The sequence below is a fragment of the Echinops telfairi genome, unplaced genomic scaffold, assembly GCF_000313985.2.
Source record: "Echinops telfairi isolate 266 unplaced genomic scaffold, ASM31398v2 ScPeMD7_3533;HRSCAF=4204_1, whole genome shotgun sequence".
Classification (NCBI taxonomy): domain Eukaryota; kingdom Metazoa; phylum Chordata; class Mammalia; order Afrosoricida; family Tenrecidae; genus Echinops; species Echinops telfairi.
Genome location: NW_022107432.1, coordinates 13,903,666 through 13,923,681, shown reverse-complemented (window position 1 = coordinate 13,923,681; position 20,016 = coordinate 13,903,666). Strand labels below are relative to the sequence as shown.

The window sequence follows — 20,016 nt, the reverse complement described above, 5'->3', positions numbered from 1 at the left end:
AGTCAGTCGTCCTCTGAGAGGTCAGTCAGTCATCCTCTGAGTGGTCATAGTCAGTCGTCCTCTGAGAGGTCATAGTCAGTCATCCTCTGAGAGGTCATAGTCAGTCATCCTCTGAGAGTCAGCTTCTGAGAGGTCATAGTTTTGAAAACTCTGTGGCGGAGTTCTACTCAACAGCAACTGGCTCAATTCAGGAGTTAGAATTTGATTACCTCTTAAGTTCTATGCTTAAGTTAGCTTTAAAATTATATGATTTTGAGATATGTATGGATACCCAGCTTCCACATTTCTGCTGGAATCAAAGTGAGAAGTTAGCTTAATTCTTTCCTTCATGACCTCTCTTCTTAAGTGACTGAGACCTTCCGCTGTCCTGCGTTCCTGCTGAGTCAGGCCCTACAGATGTGATTATTTTTTAATATTTCATTATAAGCACATTTTTGTCACAATATGTCAGTCCTCATTAATTATGATATATTTTGAATGCCAATTAAGATGTGACATCGATTTAACAGGGCAGTTTAGTTATTCAATTTAATGGGATTTTGTTTTTAGCATAAAACTGTAAGGTTTCTAAATTTAAGGACCTTTGCTCTGCAAATATTACAGATTAACAATCTGGGTTTCCTGTCTTAAAAAAAAAAAAGATAGACTAAGTAGAAAACTGGAGCCCTGGTGGCATAGTGGTTATGAATTGAGCTGTGATCCACAAGGTCAGCAGTTCAAAACCACTAGCCGTTCGAAGGCAGAAAGGGCTCTGTACTCCCTTAAGGAGTTACAGCCTCTTTAACCCACTGGGACAGTTCTACTCTGTCCTAGAGAGTCACTATGAGTCGGCTTTCACTTGATAGCCGTGAGATTTGAGTGAAGTAGAAGAAACATCTCTCAAGAGAGAAAATGGAAAACTGGCAGCTACTAGCCTCCTAAAAGGGATGGCTTAAAGGATATTTAACTAGGACACGTTTGGAAATAAGCACAGGAAAACATAAGATTAATAAGAGAATGATTTTTATAAGCAGGACTAGCATATAATCCCTACAGGAAAGTACCGCATCAATCATTAGCATTCCAATGGGGAAAATACTTCAGAAACTAAAAAGAATGTTCTTTCCTTTGTTCCAAGCTGCACCATAAAAAGGTTTCTATATATGAGATCTTTTTGTTTTAAATCATTTTATTGGGGGCCTGTACAATTCTTATCACAATCCATACATCCATCCATTGTGTCAAGCACATATGTACATTTGTTGCCCTCATCATTCTCAAAACATTTGCCTTCTACTTGAGCCCTGAGATCTTTATGGCAATGTGATTACCAATATGATGTCCACACAAGAACTTAGGGCACCTTAGGTTTGAAACCTAAACGGCAGCCATGACTTTCTCTTAAGGAGAACTAGTACTCGCTATCTGAGATGTACTCTGCCTAGTGTTCATCTGGTACTAGAGCCATAGCTCTACTCAGCTAATGGCTGAGAAAGAGTCTATAGTAGGACTTTCACAATGTAGAAGCAGAAGGGATGGGCTACTAACCACAAAGTTACCAGTTCAAAACCACCAACCATTCTTCAGGAGAAATGTGAGGCTCTTTACTCCCCTAAAGTACAGTCACCGAAACCCAAGGGGGGTAGTTCTACACGATCGTATTGGATTGCTATAAGTTGGAATCAACTTGGTGACAGTGAGTTTAGCGCTTTGTTTAAGAAATCACATAAATCTGAGCACACCATAGCAAACTCTAAGTATATATATATGCATCTGGATTCTAATTTTGTTCAGGAGTCCCTGGTCAGGGTATAAAGTTAAAGTACTCAGTGGCTATCCCAAAAGTGGGAGGTTTGAGTCCATCAGAAGAACCCAGGAAAAAAGACCTGAAGATCTCAGGTAGCCATTGGAATCCACATCAAGTACAGTTCTGGTAATGCAGCGGATTTTTTAACATGGCTCTTGGACATTGTCCTTGTTACTGGAGCCATGCAACTTTCGTTTTCCTAATAAGCCTGGGTAAGGAAGTAGTGGGAAATACTGATTGGATTATATGCTTTATCTGAATGTTAATGGGGTTCATTATGATTGCCATCTTACAAGCAGGGACGGGGGATTTCCCCACCAGCAAGGGAGAAAAGCCAGGTGTAGAATAGCGGCATGCCCCTTAGGCATTTAGTGGTAGCCCTTAAAAAGTTTTATAACATTGCTCTAGGAGAGCAGAAGCCATGCCAGGAGGTTGAACACCAGGGAGAAACGTACCTGCAGGTACACCAGAAAAGAAACAGTCTGACTGAGCAACTGTGTCCTGGCATTTCCCACCTGAATTGTACATCTGAACTGTACAATTAGCAAAATCCATAATAGTGAGCATTGTCTCTGTGGCCATGCCCATGAAGTATCACACCCAGCCACAGAAGTAGAGTGCTTTGAGAGGAATAGTTGGTGTCAAAATAAGGGAAAAGGAATGGGGAGTAGCTGGCAGCATGTCTGACCTTGTGACACTCTGCCTTAGGTGCCAAGAGAGGTCAGAGGAGGCCCCCACCCCATTTTCACAATTCTATTCTGACACATGGGGTTGACTCAACAGTAATGGGGGCTGGTACCTTTCTCTTGGAGGGTATCCTAAGTGGAGTAAGTTCTCCATAAACAAAAGTTTGATACAGAGAAGTGATATGGAATCATGTTCCTCTATACTAATCTGGTGAGGGTAGAGAAAAATGACCTAAATAATTAGATTTATTACATCATTTGCACAAATATTTTAAAACTCTATGTAAATAACTTGGAAAACAAGTTAGGCCTTTTATGACTTATGCGAACCTATGTCATTAATACCATGTGCATATTTGAAAGATCAATATTACCCCTGCTACAAGTGAAAACTCCTCTAACTTTTACCAGTTAAATATGAGAGTTGCTAAAGAATGCTATTAAATTGCATATCCTGATCCACCAGGGAGGCCAACACATGATTCTGTTTTATTGAACAACTTAAAACCACCACACTAATGCACTTACCTTGTGGGCAAAACGACCAAGGAATAAGCTGTCAGTAACTGAAGTGTTTGCATCGCTTTCCAAGATGTCAATTCCAAAATCTCTGCATGCATAGACTTGGAAGTTGTTTAAGTGAAGATTTCTACTTCTAAAAATCTATAAAATAACAGCATATGTTATGGCTAAGGTCTTTGGCTGAGTATTTCTTTCAGGATTCTTGTAGCTTCTTGAATTATTGATCATGTACAAATAAGCATACGATACCATATTTATTCATTTTTTTAATCATTTTATTAGGGGCTCATACAACTCTTATCACAATCCATACACACATCAATTGTGTCAAGCGCATTTGTACATTCATTGCCCTCATCATTCTCAAAACATTTCCTCTCCACTTAAACCCCCCGCATTAGGTCCTCATTTTTCCCCTCCCTCCCCGCTCCCCCTTCCCTCATGAGCCGCTATCAAAAAGTATAAGACTCTCTGGGGTCTTAAGGGCTTGAAGGTAATCAAGCGGCCATCAAGCTCAGAAGCAACAAAGCCCACATGGAAGAAGCACACCAGCCTATGCAATCACGAGGTGTCGAAGGGATCAGGTATAAGGTATCATTAGAACAAAAAATCTTACCATAGTGAATGATGGGGGGAGTGCAGAGTGGAGACCCAAAGCCCATTAGTGGGCCACTGGAGATCCCCTTGCAGAGGGGTCTTGGGGAGGAGACGATACCATATTTAAACAGCTTTTGCCCATCAATATCTTTACAGCCATTCCAATTCTGCTACGAGGTCACTACTAACTGGTCCCCTTTGGTATCACCTCTCCACACTTTTCATTTCTCCTCATGATACTGATTATGAAGGTCAATATGACGCCCCTACGTATCTAAAATAAAGCTGTAGTAGCCACATCACAATTAATGAAGAAAAGCAGAACACCCAAGAATTTTAACATTTCCCTCAGTTTAATGTTTATTAATATTGTCAGAATCTTGCAAATATGAGATAAGTAATGCAGCATGAGGACAGAGGCACTGTTGCCTAAACAGGGATGGAATATTAACAAGATGTTGTCAGCCTGGTAGGCAGAAACCTGGATTTTCAGTTAGTTCTTGCAATAGGTAATTATGTGATTTGAGGCAAGACATTGAACTTCATTTAGGCTCCTGTTTAAACAGCTTTAAGATCTGGGTGAAGATTCAGAGTAGCATATAATCTCACATAGTCACTCAGTGTTCATTAAATTAATGATTACATTCATGTCTTTCACTGGAAATGTTATATTAAGACCAAATTATCTTTGATTTAACATGGTATGGTTCTTCTAGTTGTCAACTAGTCTGGCTTGAATTTTCAGGTATTGAATAGCTCCTATTCTCTATTATACATATATTCATCTAAAGTATTTTTCTTTCTGGTTAAATAAAAAGATAGCTCACTGAGGGGCACAGGATTATTTAAGCAATCCAGATGTTGTCTAAATGGATGACTTGACCATTGTTATAACTTAATTATAGGCATCAGTCCAAGAACTATAAAATATTCTTACATTCAATAATATTTTTCTACAATTACCTGGAGAAACTGCTGATTTACCAGGAAATCAAAAGACAAAAGCAAAATGCACCAATCTGTGGTGTGATTATGAGCTTTCACAATGCAGTTGCATCTCTCTCTTCCTTTTCTGAATTATCACTCTGAGTTTCTGAGACATGGTGAAAATGGAATATTTTTCTCAATTCCGGTTAACATACATATCAAAGGATTAAATCGCCAGAGTTGGCATCCAGCAACTTAACTGTATAATCTTAACCAAGCAAGCATCTCTTTCGAGTGTTTTCAATAAAAGGAAGGAGACCATAGTCCAGCGCTTCCATAGAGTTGTTACGGTGGTTAAATGAAAAAACACATAAGCATTAGTATTATCAAAGAGATATAGATGTATGTGTAGAAAACTGGAAATTTTATCTAACTGAATATTCAGTTCAAGAATCTAAATACCTGACCTTTAATGTCTAAATGATAATGGTACAATTAGATTTATCTAAGATTAAAAGTTGATGAAATGCAAAAACAATATGCCTTTTAAAAACCTTTTGTTGTGATTTGGATGCAGTTTTGTAAAGCAGACCAGTTCTCCATTCAACAATCTGTACACATTTTGTTTCGTGTCATTGATTGCAGTCTCTGCAATGTAACATCACTCATCCCACTTCCTCCCTATGCTGCCCACTTCCATTTCTCCTTTTTCCTACCTTTTCTGCTTTCTGGTCCTTGGTCAAATGCTGCCATTGTGATCTCAAATAATTGTTCTAAGGAGTGCATAATCTCCCTAGTGTTACTGTCTACCTTGTAGACCTTTCTACACAATGTACTTTTTGATGATCGAAAAGTCACTGTGCAGAGACATCATTGTCAACACTTAGACATATCAGCACTTAATTTTGTTGATTAACAATGATAACAGTAACAGCTAATTGTACCAAGAATTCATAAAGATCTAGTTCTATTGACAGAGTCTGACAAGGTCTGAATTGCTTCTTGACACAAGAGGAAATTCAACAAATACTTCTTGCTTGTATGAACATAGTGCTTAAGGAAACAATATGCTTTATAAAATTAAATGAGACTAGAATAGAAATATACTGGGATTTTTCCATTTTTTAACCCTATGATTTTTTTTGTGTTTTCTCTTGGTGAACATATGAAATAAATATCTGACTTCCTTATTGTGCTTTAATTTTATATTTTTATTCTAGTTCTCCAATTCCCTATAAACAGTTCCTCCCTTTTGTATCTGTGGCGTTAGATTCCTAAGAAGCAGAGAACAAGTATATGTACTCTAATTATTTAATTCTTTTTTTTAAGTATCATTTAGAGCCTATTACTATCTACATTTTACAAATGAGATAAGAAAATTTAGGAGATTTCTATCGGGTCATGAAAAAGGTAACTGGGAACAGCTGGGTGTTTATAATGACTATGCACTTAGGAAGGAACCTTAGTGGAGCAATGGGTCACCGAAAGATCAGCAGTTGAAACCCACTAGTCACTCTGCTAGAGAAAGAGGAGGTTGGCTGCTTTTGTAAAGTTTTGGAAGATTGGGAGCAGTTCTCCTGTGCCCTACAGCGTCCCTATGAGTTGGAATCAATTGGCCGGCAGTGGGTTTGGTTTAGGAACATACCTAGGAAACTGGGGTTAGTACTCAGCTACTAATTAAAGTTAGCACTTCAAGCCCACCCAATAGCTGGATGAGCAAAAGACATACAGATGTGCTTTGTAAAGATTGGAGGCAAGAAAACTCTATGGGGCAGTTCTACTGTGTCGCATGGAGTCACTAAGTGTTGGAATTGACTCAACATCACCCAACGATGGCAACTATCATGTGAATTAATTTCCCTATTGCTTCTCTAAAAGTGAAATCCTAAAAGTGTTCTCATTATGCAAGCTTTTTGATTGAATATATTTAGAACCAACCAACCAAACAAAAAAAATATTTATAACCGGCTGCCATCCTGTTGATGTTGATTCATAGCAACCCTGTAGGACAGGGTAGAACTGCCCCTGTGCGTTTCAGATACTGTAACTCTTTATGGGAGTAGAAAGTCCCGTCTTCCTCCTAGGAGGAGGTGGTGGATTCAAACTGCTGACTTCTCATCAGCAGCCAAGCATGTAACCACTATTAGAGTTTAATTGGTAAGACTCTCTTTATTCCATTCACAAGGTTAGGATTTCTGATACAGGACTTGAGATATTGCTACAATTAATACCTTCTAATATTTAGTTGCATTGAGTCTACTTCTTGTAGATCAAGGCTATTCAAGAATAGGAACACAATGGCTACTAAAGAGTCTGGTCCCTTACAGGGCATGAATTACTTCCGGATATAAGAGGGAATGCAACAATTACTTTTCGCCCCTATAAACATAGTGCTTAAAGAAGCAATGGGTTAAATAAAATTAAGTTAGAATAGAATACTACTATAATGAGAATTTTTCTTTTTATTTACTTGAATGATAGATGTTTTTGCTTTTCTCTTGGTGAATATATGAAGTACATGATTGACTTCCGTATTGTGACTTGATTTTCTATTTTTATTCTGTTTCACAAATTCCCTGTGTATACAGTTCCTTGTTTTCATAGCTTTAGCTCTAGATTCCTAATAGCAAAGACAAGTATATGTAGTTTTCTCTGTATATCAGTGATCCTGGACAGCATCTACCTGTTTCAGTTAACAATGAATATTATTAGGAAATGATTACAACAATAAAAATGAGAAACCATAAACTCAAATCATTTATAAAAGTAAGAATGGCTCTTTGAGTTTGAATTTTTGAGCCAGTGAAAAAGAGCAGCATTTTTCCTTAAGCCCAGAGTATGTGTTCTTCAGACTATTAAGGTATGCCATGCACTTTTTCAAGTCCAGAACCTACATCTGCTCATTAATTGTGTGACTGGAAAAGTCCCTTTCCTTTCTTAATTTATTATGTCTAAACAGGATGAAGGAGGCGGAATGGATAAAATTGGCATCCCTCTCCTGGTTGCAAAAATGCTATGATTCTATTTTTCTCTACTAGAGTTGCAGAAGTCACTACAGAGGAAATCAACTAATCCTGGATTAAAAACTCACTGCCAGCCAGTCTCTGCCAACTCATCACGACTGTATAGGACACAGTAGAAATGTCCCATGAGTTTAACAAACTGTAACCGTTTACAGGACTAGGAAGCCCCTCTCTTTCCTAAGGAGCAGCTGGTGGTTTTGAACTGGTGAGCTTTCAGATTACAGCCCAACACATACTCACTATGCCACTAGTGCTCTGATTATGAATTGGTTCATTCAGCAACTATCCCACACATATTTACGATGCTTTTGGCTCTCTAAAATTATGATGATGTTCAATAATCCCCTTTGCAACAAATCACTTCCCTTTAAATAGATATGCGCAGTAAATCACTGGGAGAAAATAAACAAAGGTTTTAGTACTAACAACTAAGGAAACGTTTACCTGGGCACCACCTGCGCTTTCCCAAACTGTCAAGTTTTGAAATAAGGTGAGTCCAGTGTCATTTTCCCAGGGAGGCTGAAATTCAGGGTATACAAAGAGACCATACCTAAAAAGCAAAAGAAAGAATGAAATCTAGTTAATACCGCGGCTTCCTCTTCTGCTCATTGGAAAATAAAAAAGCAAAGAGAAGGAATGCGGAGAGTGGAGATAAGATCAGTGACTCCTTTGCACATGCCTCAACCCAACCACTAATTTACCCTCTATGACCTGCCCCTGAATTACAATAGAATGTAGATGGCCGTGAACCCCTATCAGTCAGCCAAGCCCTTTCTAGGTTGAACTCCTTCCTTTCTAGGAGAGTGGACACCTCTGCCTAGCACTTTAAGACATGAACTTCTCTACCTTCTCTCTTCCTCTCCCTCTCTTTCTGTGTCTCTATCACACACACACACACACACACACACACAAAGACTTTGCCCCCTATTAGAAAAGTTCCAAAACCTATAATCCTCTCACTTCCTGTTCTTCTACCTGCCAAGCCCTTCCATTTCTGAATACCACCCTCCTTTGTGTCCCAGGGCTACTGAGAGCTCCTGAATAAAAGCCTTATGATGCTGAAATGTCATGACATAAACACATCCCCGCCTCTGAAAGGATCTCAACATTGTTTAGCAATCTTTCATCCTCTCTAGTCCACATTTCTTATCATATTCCAACATGGTAAGACTATTATACTAATATTTTCAGAAGTATTGGTAACTATTCATTATTGACTTACTAGGTTCCAAAAGGCTCCCCTGGTAATGCAGTGTTTAAGGACTTCACTGCTGACCAAATGGTCTGAGGTTTGAACCCACCATCCCCTCTGAGGGAGAAAGATATGGATATTACAGTCTTCTCCCATAATGATCAGACCAAAAAGAAAATCCATTGTCAACGAGTTGTTTTTGACTCATATCAGCCCGATAGAACTGAGTAGAACTGCTCCTTAGAGCAGTGGTTCTCCACCTTCCTCATGCCACCACCCTTTCATACAGTTCCTCATGTGATGGTGACCCCCCCCCACCATAATATTATTTTTGTTGCTACTTCATCACTGTCATTTTGCTACTGTTATGAATCTGGCAACCCTGTGAAAGGGTCATTCGACCTCCAAAGGGGTCGCGACCCACAGGTTGAGAACCACTGCCCTAGAACTCCCAAGGCTGTCAATCCTATGGAAGCCTTGGAACCTCTATGAGACAGTTTTACGTCGTCATGCAGAGTAGCTATGAGACAGAAACAACTCGAAGGCGAGAGGTTTGGGTCTTCTTGTTTGTGTATTGGGTTCCAAGTGCTACCTTAGATCCACTATACGAATCATTCCTAACTCCAGACCAAACCTTCAATCCCTCCACAGAAATAAAGGATCTGACTATTTTTAAAGGGGGGGGGAGGGATTCACTAGAACCCACCTCAATCAAAACAATGGTGAGGATGGCACGTGGCCAGGCAGTGTCTCATTCTGTTCTGGAAGTTAGAATCAACTCAGTGGCACTTCACAGCAACAACAGCGACAACAAACTTTGAAGGTGTATTTTTCCCATGCTCCCTGACTCTCATGCCCTACTGCGCTTCCCAGTCCCTTGTTCTTCGTAATGACGTGATAAAGAGGCCAACTTGATTGGAAGTCCCTCTATCCTCCTCCTAATTATGAGAATCATCACCCCCTCTTTACAGTGTGACCATTACATAAACCAGCTCAGAGTCACCCTATGGGGAAGAGTAGAACTGCTCCCTAGATTTTCCAAGGCTGCAATTTCTTATGGGGACAACCAACCTCATTTTACCTCAGGAGTCGCGGGGGCATTATAACTACTGACCTTGCTATTAACAGCCAGTTAGCTATCAAAGGAGACTACCAGGACTCCATTGCAGATGGTATAATTGCATATTTATATCAATACACCATTATACTAGGTAAGATGCAGGATCCAGGGACACAGCCACTTCGGTTCCAGACTCCATGCATTCAAGCCTCCCAGCCCCAACCCTCTTTGCCTGTTAATCCATATCTGTGGTAGGTTTATTGTTCTAACTATTGAATTCTCCTCTGGCCACAAAGGTGCATTCTGCGCTTTTGTATTCTCAAGGGACTGCTCTCTCCCTTCCCTTCCCTTTACCACCAAAGTTCTTACACAGGGGCAATGCCAGCGCTCCTAAAATGATGACCATTATAACCTCGGTGTGTCTTGTCAAAACCATAAGACCTACACCTTAAAAACAAACAGATTCACCAAAAATTACCTTGTACAAGAATGGGCAATGTTCTCAGTAAAGGAAAGAAGTGGAGATTGGGATGTTTGAGTGGGCACAAGATGGAAGAAGTAGCCAAAGCCAGCAGCACACACTCGGTTCCCCTGCAGAAATGAAAGAGGTTGAAAAATTAGCTATTTCATGTACAACACAGTGACTGGGGAAATAAAAAACACTATTTTGTGTGTTCATTCAACTTTTCCAGTCAATTGATAATTTTTATGAATTCATTTATTAAGCAAACAAAAAAAGAGATTTCTATTCCTTTTATTCCAGTCTTCTCAACCAACCTGTAATTTGCACGCCAATAATAGACATTTTGTGTTTAAAATTCCATGTGAGCTTACTGGGTAAGAAGGCTGCTTGTGGTGTCTAGTCTAAGTCTCTCCTCATTCATTAGTTCATGCTAGAGTATGCTCAGGGGCCTCAGAAAGTTCATGGAATATTTCCATTAACTTTTAATTACATATTTCCACCAAGTTTTTTGAAGACCTTCCTGATGATGTCTTAGCCCTGGGGTGCAGTGGGTTTTTTCGAATACAACTCAAACATCCTCAATGAACTATTGTCTTGAGAGGACCAGAAGGCCAGCCCCACCAGAAGACACGATGTCTCCCCACTGACCCACAGTGCTGTAGGGGACAGCACGGGAGACACAGTGGGGGAATTGTGCCAGTCTGAGCCCCTCACACCAGGGCAAAACACGAAGTGAGCACAACAGAGCAGCAAGGGGAGTAAAGCAACGAAGTCCCCTGGGGAATCCTGAAAATAGACTTCACACTCAGAGGGCGGGGTTTGGCACCTCATCACACTCGATCCGAAAACATACATAAGGGTCAGCAGACAGACCTGGAACTATTTATAGGCCCTTTCTTCTTCTTCTTTTTCATGTCTATCTATATAAGATAGACAAGATAAACAGTCCAGAGGAGAAAATTATGGAGATTAGAGGAGAAGGGGAGGTAGGAGAAAATGAGGGGGATCCAATATACCCAGGGACAATGGAAAAACAAGAGATCTAAAATCGATGGTGAGGAGGGTATAGAATGCCTGGTGAGGTTCGATCAAGGGCAAAGTAGCTGGACAGAATTGCTGAGAACAGAAAGAAGAACAAACATGATAGTGGGACAGAAGGAAAAATAAAATGAAATGGAGGAAAGAACTAGGAGGCAAAAAACATTTATAGAGGTATAAATATAGGCATGTATATATGTAAATGTATTAACATATAATGATAGGGATATAGGCCTATGTACATATATTTATATATTAAATATCAAGGTAGCATTGGGTCTCTACTCAAGCCTACCCTCAATGCAAGAACACTTTGTCCTAATTACCTGGCATTCTGTGATGCTCAACTTCACGACATGACCCCTGAAGTCAAGATGTGTGCATAGCAAATGTAGTGAAGAAAGCTGACGGTACCCAACTATTAGAGGATATAGCTTCTGGGTTGTTGTTTCTTTTAAAATACTTTTATTAGGGGCTCTTACATTTCTTATCACAACCATACATTCATCCATTGTCTCAAGCACATTTGTATATATGTTGTTGCCATTTTCATTTTCAAAGCATTTTCTTTCTACTTGAGCCCTTGATATCAGCTCCTAGTTTTGCCCCCTCTTTCCCCTACCCTCCCTCCTTCATGAACCCTTGATAAATTATAGATTATTATTTTCATATCTTATATCATCCTCTGTCACCCTTCACCTACTTTTCTGTTGTTCGTCCCCCTGGGAAGGGGTTATATGTCAATCCTTGTGATCAATTCCCCTTTCTCCCCACACCTTTCCCTTATCTTCCTGGTATCTGTATTCTCATTATTGGCCCTGAGGGGTTTATCTCTTCTGGATTCCCTGTGTTTCAGGTTCGTATCTGTAGCAGTGTGCATGTTCTGGTCTAAACTGATTTGTAAGGTAGAATGGAGGTTTTGATAGTGGGGGTGGGGGAGGTGGAAGCATTAAAGAACTAGAGGAAGGTTGTATGTTTCATCAGTGCTATAGTGCACCCTGACTGGTTCATCTCTTCTTTGTTACCCTTCTGTAAGGGGATATCCAATTGTCAACAGATGGAATTTGGGGCTCTACTCCACGCAACACCCCCCCCTTCACATTGGTATGATTTTGTTCTGGGTCTTAGATGCCTGATACCTGATCCCACAACATTTCTTGGGCCTTAAACACTTAAAGTTAAATAAGCAGCCATCTAGCAGGGAAGCAACAAAGCCCACACAGAAGAAGAACACCAGCCTGTGTGATCAAGAGGTGTCAAAAAGATCAGTTACCAGGCATCAGAAGACCTGAAATATTCATAATGATGTGTACAAGTGGAGTCAGAGTGGAGACCCAAAACCCATCTATAGACAATTGGACATCCCCTCACAGAAGGGTCACAAGGAAGGGACGAGTCAGCCAGGGTGCAACACAACACCAACAAAACACACAACATTCCTTTAATGTTACCTCCCCCCAACTGTCATGACCCCAGTTCTACCTTACAAACCGGCTAGACTGGAGCGTGTACCCTGGTACAGATAAGAGCTTTTGACACAGAGAATCTGGGACGGATAAACCCCTCAGGAACAGCGATGGGAATAGCGATGAGGGTAGGGGAAAGGCATAGTCGGGGGTGGGGGTGCGGGTGGGAGGGAAAGTGGGAACCAATGACAAGGATCAGCATATAACCCCACCCCCACCCCGAGGGGGACAAACAACAGAAACGTGAATGAAGGGAGATAGTGGACAGTGTATGAAAACAGTAATAATTTATAACTTATCAGGGGTTCCCAAGGGTGGGTTGAGGGAGGGAGGAAATAAAGAGGAACTGATAGCAAGGACTCAAGTAGAAAGATAATGCTTTGAAAATGATGATGGCAACATATGTAGACATGTACTGGATTCAACTGATGTATGGATTGTGATAAGAGCTGTAAGAGCCCCCAATAAAATGATTTATTTTTTTTTAAGAACTACTGTTTTGATTAGCTAATTTAATCACCTTAATCTTTATGAGACTTGTTATGCAAATAATTACATGTATTTTATACATTCATATAAAATCTAAATTCATCACCAGAGCTTTGGGTCCTAATTCCGATCAAACTGAACATGCTGAGGTTATCACACTCAGCCAGTGAAGTGATATGTTCATTCAGTGAACACGATAAACTCGTCGTTATGAGAGATACTCTAAGACAAAGCAGACAGTGACTTCCTAAATGCTTTAAGGAGTACACAGAGCTATTTTGCTTAGCCTGTTCAATGTTTGCAAAAATTTTTTTATTTATTTACAATATTTTTAAATCAGGACGCTTTATATAAAAATGCCAAACTTCCAGCATTTTAAGAATAGTGCACCCAAACTCCTGTGAGATAGGAAAAGGTAGCAGCCGAGAAGAGCTGCCTGCCTGGATTGTGGGGTATTTTGCTACACCCCCAACCTTCCCCTGCACTCACTGTGATACCAACCTAGCTCCTGGAGACATTTTGAATTTGCAACCTCATACTGCAGGAGGTAAAGTAAATAACAAGTTGGCTGTTGCATGGCCACTTTCATTCATTCCTTCCTGAATTGCACCCAAGTTCTCCCAATGCACACACTAACATATGAAAGAAAGGTAGCCCTCACTTTCTCTCTCTACCACCAGGTAGAGAGACCACTAATGAATGTGAGGGGGTCTCTTCAGGCTGCTGCACTGAGATGGCACTTACAGTGGAAGGAAGGAATCAGTTGTGTGCCCCATCAGCCAGAGAATGCTGGAGCAATGCCAAGATGCCTGTGTCTACTCAGGGAATAGAAGTTCAGGAACAGGTTACTCAGTAAGCCCCTGGCAGAAGCATTGTACTACAGAGATAATGGGAGTCGCAGCAGCCCCATGGGTTCAACCTTGGTCATGTGGAGGATCTGACCAGGACTCGCTGGTGTGAGACAGACTTCTGGATTGTCCCTCTGTGAGCACCTCAGACTCTCGGGAGCACACAGTCTGGGACTATGAGAATACAGCTTGAGGCAAAAGGCATCAGGACAGGAGCATCGAGAACAGATAGGATCATGATGAGAGTTCGCCATCCAGCAAAGCACTGAATAGTGGGGGCTATGCTGTGAGAATCCCCCTAGAATAGTATCTTAATTTTTAACATGCTCTGGAGGTAGATTTGCCAAATTTAGCAAATAAATTAGAGATGCTCACTTCAATTTAATTTTTCCCCAGATAAACCAAGAATTATCTTCTTAGTGTAAGTATGTCTCAAATACTGCGTTAATACTTAAAAATGTTATTCATCTGAAATTCCAATTTAACAGCACTGTGTATGTAATCGGCCAACTCTAACCTAGGAGACTGTCCATTTATGGGCTCCCCACCCAATACTCTGATTTAGTATTTATGGGCTCCCCTCCTAATACTCTGATTTAGTATTTATGTGACTTGTAGAGGGGGAGAGAAGTTTCAAGCACTACAGATCCTTCTGAAGCAGGTGGTCTTTTGTTCGCATTTTTAGAATGATCACTCCTGAGATGACCAAGGTAGCGATAACAAAGTGTCTAACCATGAAGGGTCTTGGAGATGTTCTAAGGGAGGGACACATGAGGAAGACTACTTTTCCTGGAAGATTGACCTCCAGCTGCTTAGAAAAAAAACAACAATTCAAATAGAAATCACTATTGATAATTAAAGGGGAACGGAGATCAAGAAAATCAGAATGGGAGGCTTAAATATGTAACCAAATCCCATCACAAAGGCTGCCTTTCAGTGAGACATTTATTTATTCCTATTGAATCTTTTTCCTGGAAGTATTTAAGTTACAACCAAGTAATAATAATTATGATAAAACTAATAGGTAAAATTTATAATAAACTCACTATAATTCAGGTCCCAAATTCCAAAGTCTCATTATTTTCACAGTTCAGTAAGTTCTGTATTGTTACAGTTTTACAGAGAGCAAACTCGGAAACTCTGAGATACTGAGTAACTTTCCCAAAGAGAAAGAGCTCATAATTGGTAGCATCAACTCCATCCATATCCAAGTCCCAAACTGTTAGAGACTGTAGTCTAAACTCGAGGAATCAAAGTAGGGGTCAGAGCTAGAAATCCTAAACAACAGGATGCTTCGTGCCTGGAAGGACACACAAGAAAAGGCAGTCTGACAGCATAGTGCAAACCTCTCACCAGGTTTGCAGAGCAGGAGAATCTGTTGGGACCTCATCCCATGTACTGAGCAACACTACTTGGAGGGATTCAACTGAGAAAGGAAGTGCTGGTGGCATAAGGAATTACTCCTTGGACTGCCAAATTCAAGGTCAGCAGTTTGAAATCAGCATCCACTCTGGAGGAGAAAGATGAGGCTTTCTACTCCTGTGAATATTGATAGTTTCAGAAACGCACAGGGGCAGTTTGACTTTGCCTTAGAAGGTCACTTTGATGGCGGTGCTTTTGGTTTGGGTAACCTAGACGGAGTCCCAGTGGCCCTGTAGGAGGTTCGTTGGGGCCAAGGGAAGACGGAATGCTGGGCGGTACCAAGTGCACAGAAACTACTCAGTGATGCCCCTCTTCAAGGAGGACCTAAGATCACACTTTAGAGAGGCCTCTGCCCCCTCGTCTACAGGAAAACCAAGAACAAGGCATCCAGACCTCTGGTTCCTCTTCCAAGATTCAACCAATCACAGATTAAAAATATAGGGCCACGGAGAGAGGAGATCACCTAGCACGTAGATAATCAAAGTGGTCCCTTAAAGGCTAAGAGGGAGTGTAAACTGTGCTTTACATACCATTACATGGCATTGTATTCAGTTTTATAAGTAGACTAGAGATCATTTAAAATACATGAGAGGTAGCAATGTTGGGTAAGTGTTGGACTGCTGTCCTCAAGGTCCGCAGTTCAACCCCTCTTCATGAGAAAGATGAGACTGTCTGCTCTTGTAAAGATTTACAGACTCAGAAACCCTACATAATGCTATAAGTCACAATTGCCTATATAATGTTATGTCACAATTGCCTATATAATGCTATAAGTCACAATTGCCTATATAATGCTATAAGTCACAATTGCCTCAGTGGCGGTGGATATGCTATTTTATGTAAGGGACACAGGCATCTAAGGATTTTAGCATCCACAGCAGTTCTGGAACCAATTCTAGATCCCAAGGAATGACCAATCAGAGGAGAGTGTAGGTAGAGATATATGATAAAGTTGTGGGTCAATTCCCAATAAGAAGCAGCAGAGATGATATTTGAAAGGCACATTCTGAAATTCCAGCGCTATTGAAGACTGGTCAATAAAGCAGGAATTTTACGCAGTGAATGACAAATGAAGAGACTGGTATCAACGGCAGCTCTGATTTCACTTCAGTGCAGCTCGTGCAGGGTGTCGACATGGGGGGATATAGTAAAGGGTGAGATGTCCAAGAGGAAGTTCTGATCTATTCACCGACAGAGCTCTTCCATAGAGTCAGCTAGCCCAGGGAGTGTCCTCCTTCTCAGTGAGGATGAGCTGAGCATGAAGACTTTAATCATACCATTTTAGTTGTAACACTTATCTATCTATTCCTAGGTTGAATCAATTCATTTTATTCTGTGGCTCAATCATTTTATGCTAAGGTATCATTGAATCTAATTTCTAAGTGAAAGGACAATGGTGGGAATTATTAAGAGTACCTCTTTGGACCTTGGTAGCCTACCGACAATCATAATACAGCTGTATGTCTACAGAAAAATCAAACCGGTTGTCCAGTTGATCCTGACTCCTGGTAACCCCATGGGTTTCACAGTAAAACTGTGCTGCATTTGGTTTTCATGCCTGTGACCTTTGTGGAAACAGGTCTCGAAGACTTTCTTCCAAGGAGCCTCGGAGTGAACTTTCTGTTAGTAGCCCAGCACTTAATTATTTAATTAATTTATTAAGCAATGTCGTTAACTATTAATTAATCCAATTAAGTATTCCTACAAGCTACAGAAGAGGACCCTAAGGAGATTTATCCCTCTCTGGGTGTGCTCCATGTCCCAACTGGGAGCGCACACATAAACACAAACACACATACATGTGCACAAAGTAAGTCACAGGAGAAAAGTCAATATGGGAGAAAAACTCAAATAGGCTTCTTTGAAATCAATAGTACTAAACACTGTCGCCTGTGGGAAGAACAAATGTACTAATGTTCCAACACTCCAGGCTTTCAGCCACCAGAGAAGTGGGAGTTGGGGCCAGAGTCAATCCTGAGTCTCCAGGCCGGGCCAGCAGGCAGCAACCAAGATCCCGGTCAGCAGAGCCAAGCTGACATACAGTCTAGTGTTGTTTACTTAACTTTAGCATATTAGTCACCAGGGGCCCCAAGCATTTTTTTCCACCTGGAAATTTTATACATAGTGTAGAGCAGTGGTAGTCAACCAAGGATGATTATTCCCCAAGGACTATTTGAAAATCACTGGAGTTATTCTTGGTTGTCACAACTTAGGGATACTAGTGGCATCTAGTGGGTAGAGAATGGTGATGCTGCTGTGCAGAGATGAGTCCCAACAGCCAAGGCCTGTTGCTGCTGTTAGTTGCCTGACGTCATTCATCTGCCCCCACATGGCAACACTGCCACCAGAAAGGACCTTTCTTCTATTTTTCAGAGACCTGTGTTGTCTAAATATCTCAGTATTTCTTCTCCAAATTTTCATGGGAAGACCAAGCTAAATGTGGACAGCTGGTTAACTACAATAAAACTGTTCTAATAACCATTACTTAGAGGGTACTTATTATCTTTTTTTAAATTCCATTTTTTGTTGTTATAGTAGGTCTTATCTAGATATTCCTAGGTTGAATCAACTCATTTTATTCTGTGGCTTCAATCATTGTACATTAATGTATCATTAAATTTAATTCCTAAGTGAAAAGACAATTTTGGGAATTACTAAAGAAAGCTCTTTGAACCTGGGCAGGATACCTACAATCATAATATAGTTGTATGTCTACAGGAAAACCAAACTGGTGTTGGTCGAGTTGAATCTGACTCCTGGTGACCCTGTGGGTTTCACAATAGAGCTTCACTGCAGAAGGAGAAATGAACCTTGTTCTACAAAAGAAAACATGTTCTTACAATCCCAGTTTTAGAAAGAATCAATAGTTCTGAGTTGCACAAGAGGAATGCCTAATGTAGCCTCCTTATTGATACCCAAAGTCATAAAATAGCTGCTGATTCTCCCCTTGATTACACAGCTGCAATCTACACTGGTTTAGTACATCTCTAGCTCCATCTTCCACATCATCTGGTACTGAATGGCTGTCTCTACTACAACTAGGAGCTCCAGAAAAGGTTGTGGGTACTTAAGAACTGCATGTCAGGCAACAGCTAGCCTCTCAAATACTCTTCTACCAAGAAAAATGGAGTCAAAGCCAAACTCACTGCGACAGAGTCAACTCTGACTCAAAACCACCCTATAGAACAGGGTAGAACTGCCCCTGTGATTCTCCAAGACTTTAACTGCTTGCAGTAGAAAAGCCCATCATTATTTTGAGGAGAGGCTCGTGGTTTCTAACTATTGACCTCTCAATTAGCAGCTCAATGTATAAACACTACACTACCAGGGATCCTGAAAAAGTGGGCTAGAGGCCAAAATTGATCATCTAGCTCACTTCGACACACACCTACCTGCATGGCATTATCAGTGAAATGCTAGTTCATTACCAAGGCTTTACCAGGAGGGAAAAGATCCGTGCATTTCAAGAACGTATTGCAGGAGCAGCATCTTGGTTTATTACCTTTGCCAGAGCAGGTGTTCAGAATGCAAATATTTTTAAGAATGAACTAATCTACCCTCGTGCCAATGGCCTTTATGAAGCACTGAGGTGGTCATGTATAAATGCTTTCCAAGTAATGACCTTCTTTCTAGGTGAGTAGCTGGTAAGTCTCACATTTTTTTGAAAGAAGCACTTAAGCAGTCAGATCACATTACTTCCCAGCCCTTTTTATTCTCAGTTCCTATTGGGTATGCTACAAATGATTCATGAGGAAAAACCACATATTTATGCAGGCAGCTGCCAGCTTGCGGGAAAGGGTTTAAGGCAAGCAAGGAATTTTGTGTGGAAATCAATTCTTTTCGGAAGTCAATGTATTATGGACAGTCAAGCAAGAGATATTCCAGAGAGAAATTAACTGCCCAAGTAAGCCAGTTCCTCGAGGTGTGCATCTATAGTCACGAGAAGAAAAAGTGAGTTAACCCTTCAGGCAGCTCTTAAATATACATTACCTATTGAGTTTGGGGAGTTAGCCACCTGAAGCTGGGCCTTTAAACACAGTCTCCCTTACAAAATTGATTCACTAAACCAGAACAAATTCCTCTCAAATTAAATAGATGTTTCCAAAGGGCTCTACTTCAGGGTTTTTCACAGAATATCCCATAGGAATCGGGCCTTTCCAAGGCCTCCACTTGGCGGAACCTCTGGACCTCTGGAAGTGATCAGGCACTCACTGGTCAACTGCAAAGACACTGCAGCCTGAGAAGTGAAAGAGGTTGCTGTATGTTATGTCTTCAGGGAAGCTAGAGCCTCTGAGTACATAAAACAAGGAAGTTCCATAAAAGGAGTCAAGACTCAGAAGCCAGAGTTTCTTGGCATCAGAGTGCTATAGACAATGGAGTGCTATAAGAAGCTACAGACGGGCGGGCACCATCAGCTTTCTTCGCCACATTTGCTTATGCACCCATTTGTCTTCAGCGATCCCTTCGACACCTCGTGATCACACAGGCTGATATGTT

General features: G+C 40.8%; 1 protein-coding gene across 1 annotated transcript in view; it reads right to left on the bottom strand.

Moving 5' to 3' along the window:
* The window catches only part of PKHD1 (PKHD1 ciliary IPT domain containing fibrocystin/polyductin), a 579,560-nt gene that overhangs the window by 310,278 nt on the left and 249,266 nt on the right, over positions 1–20,016 (bottom strand). The window contains exons 45-47 of the mRNA XM_045294754.1: positions 10,272–10,384; positions 7,986–8,091; positions 3,001–3,135 (exon numbers count right to left, since the gene is read on the bottom strand). Coding sequence (XP_045150689.1) covers positions 3,001–3,135; positions 7,986–8,091; positions 10,272–10,384 — 354 coding nt within the window. The remainder of the gene's footprint in view (positions 1–3,000; positions 3,136–7,985; positions 8,092–10,271; positions 10,385–20,016) is intronic.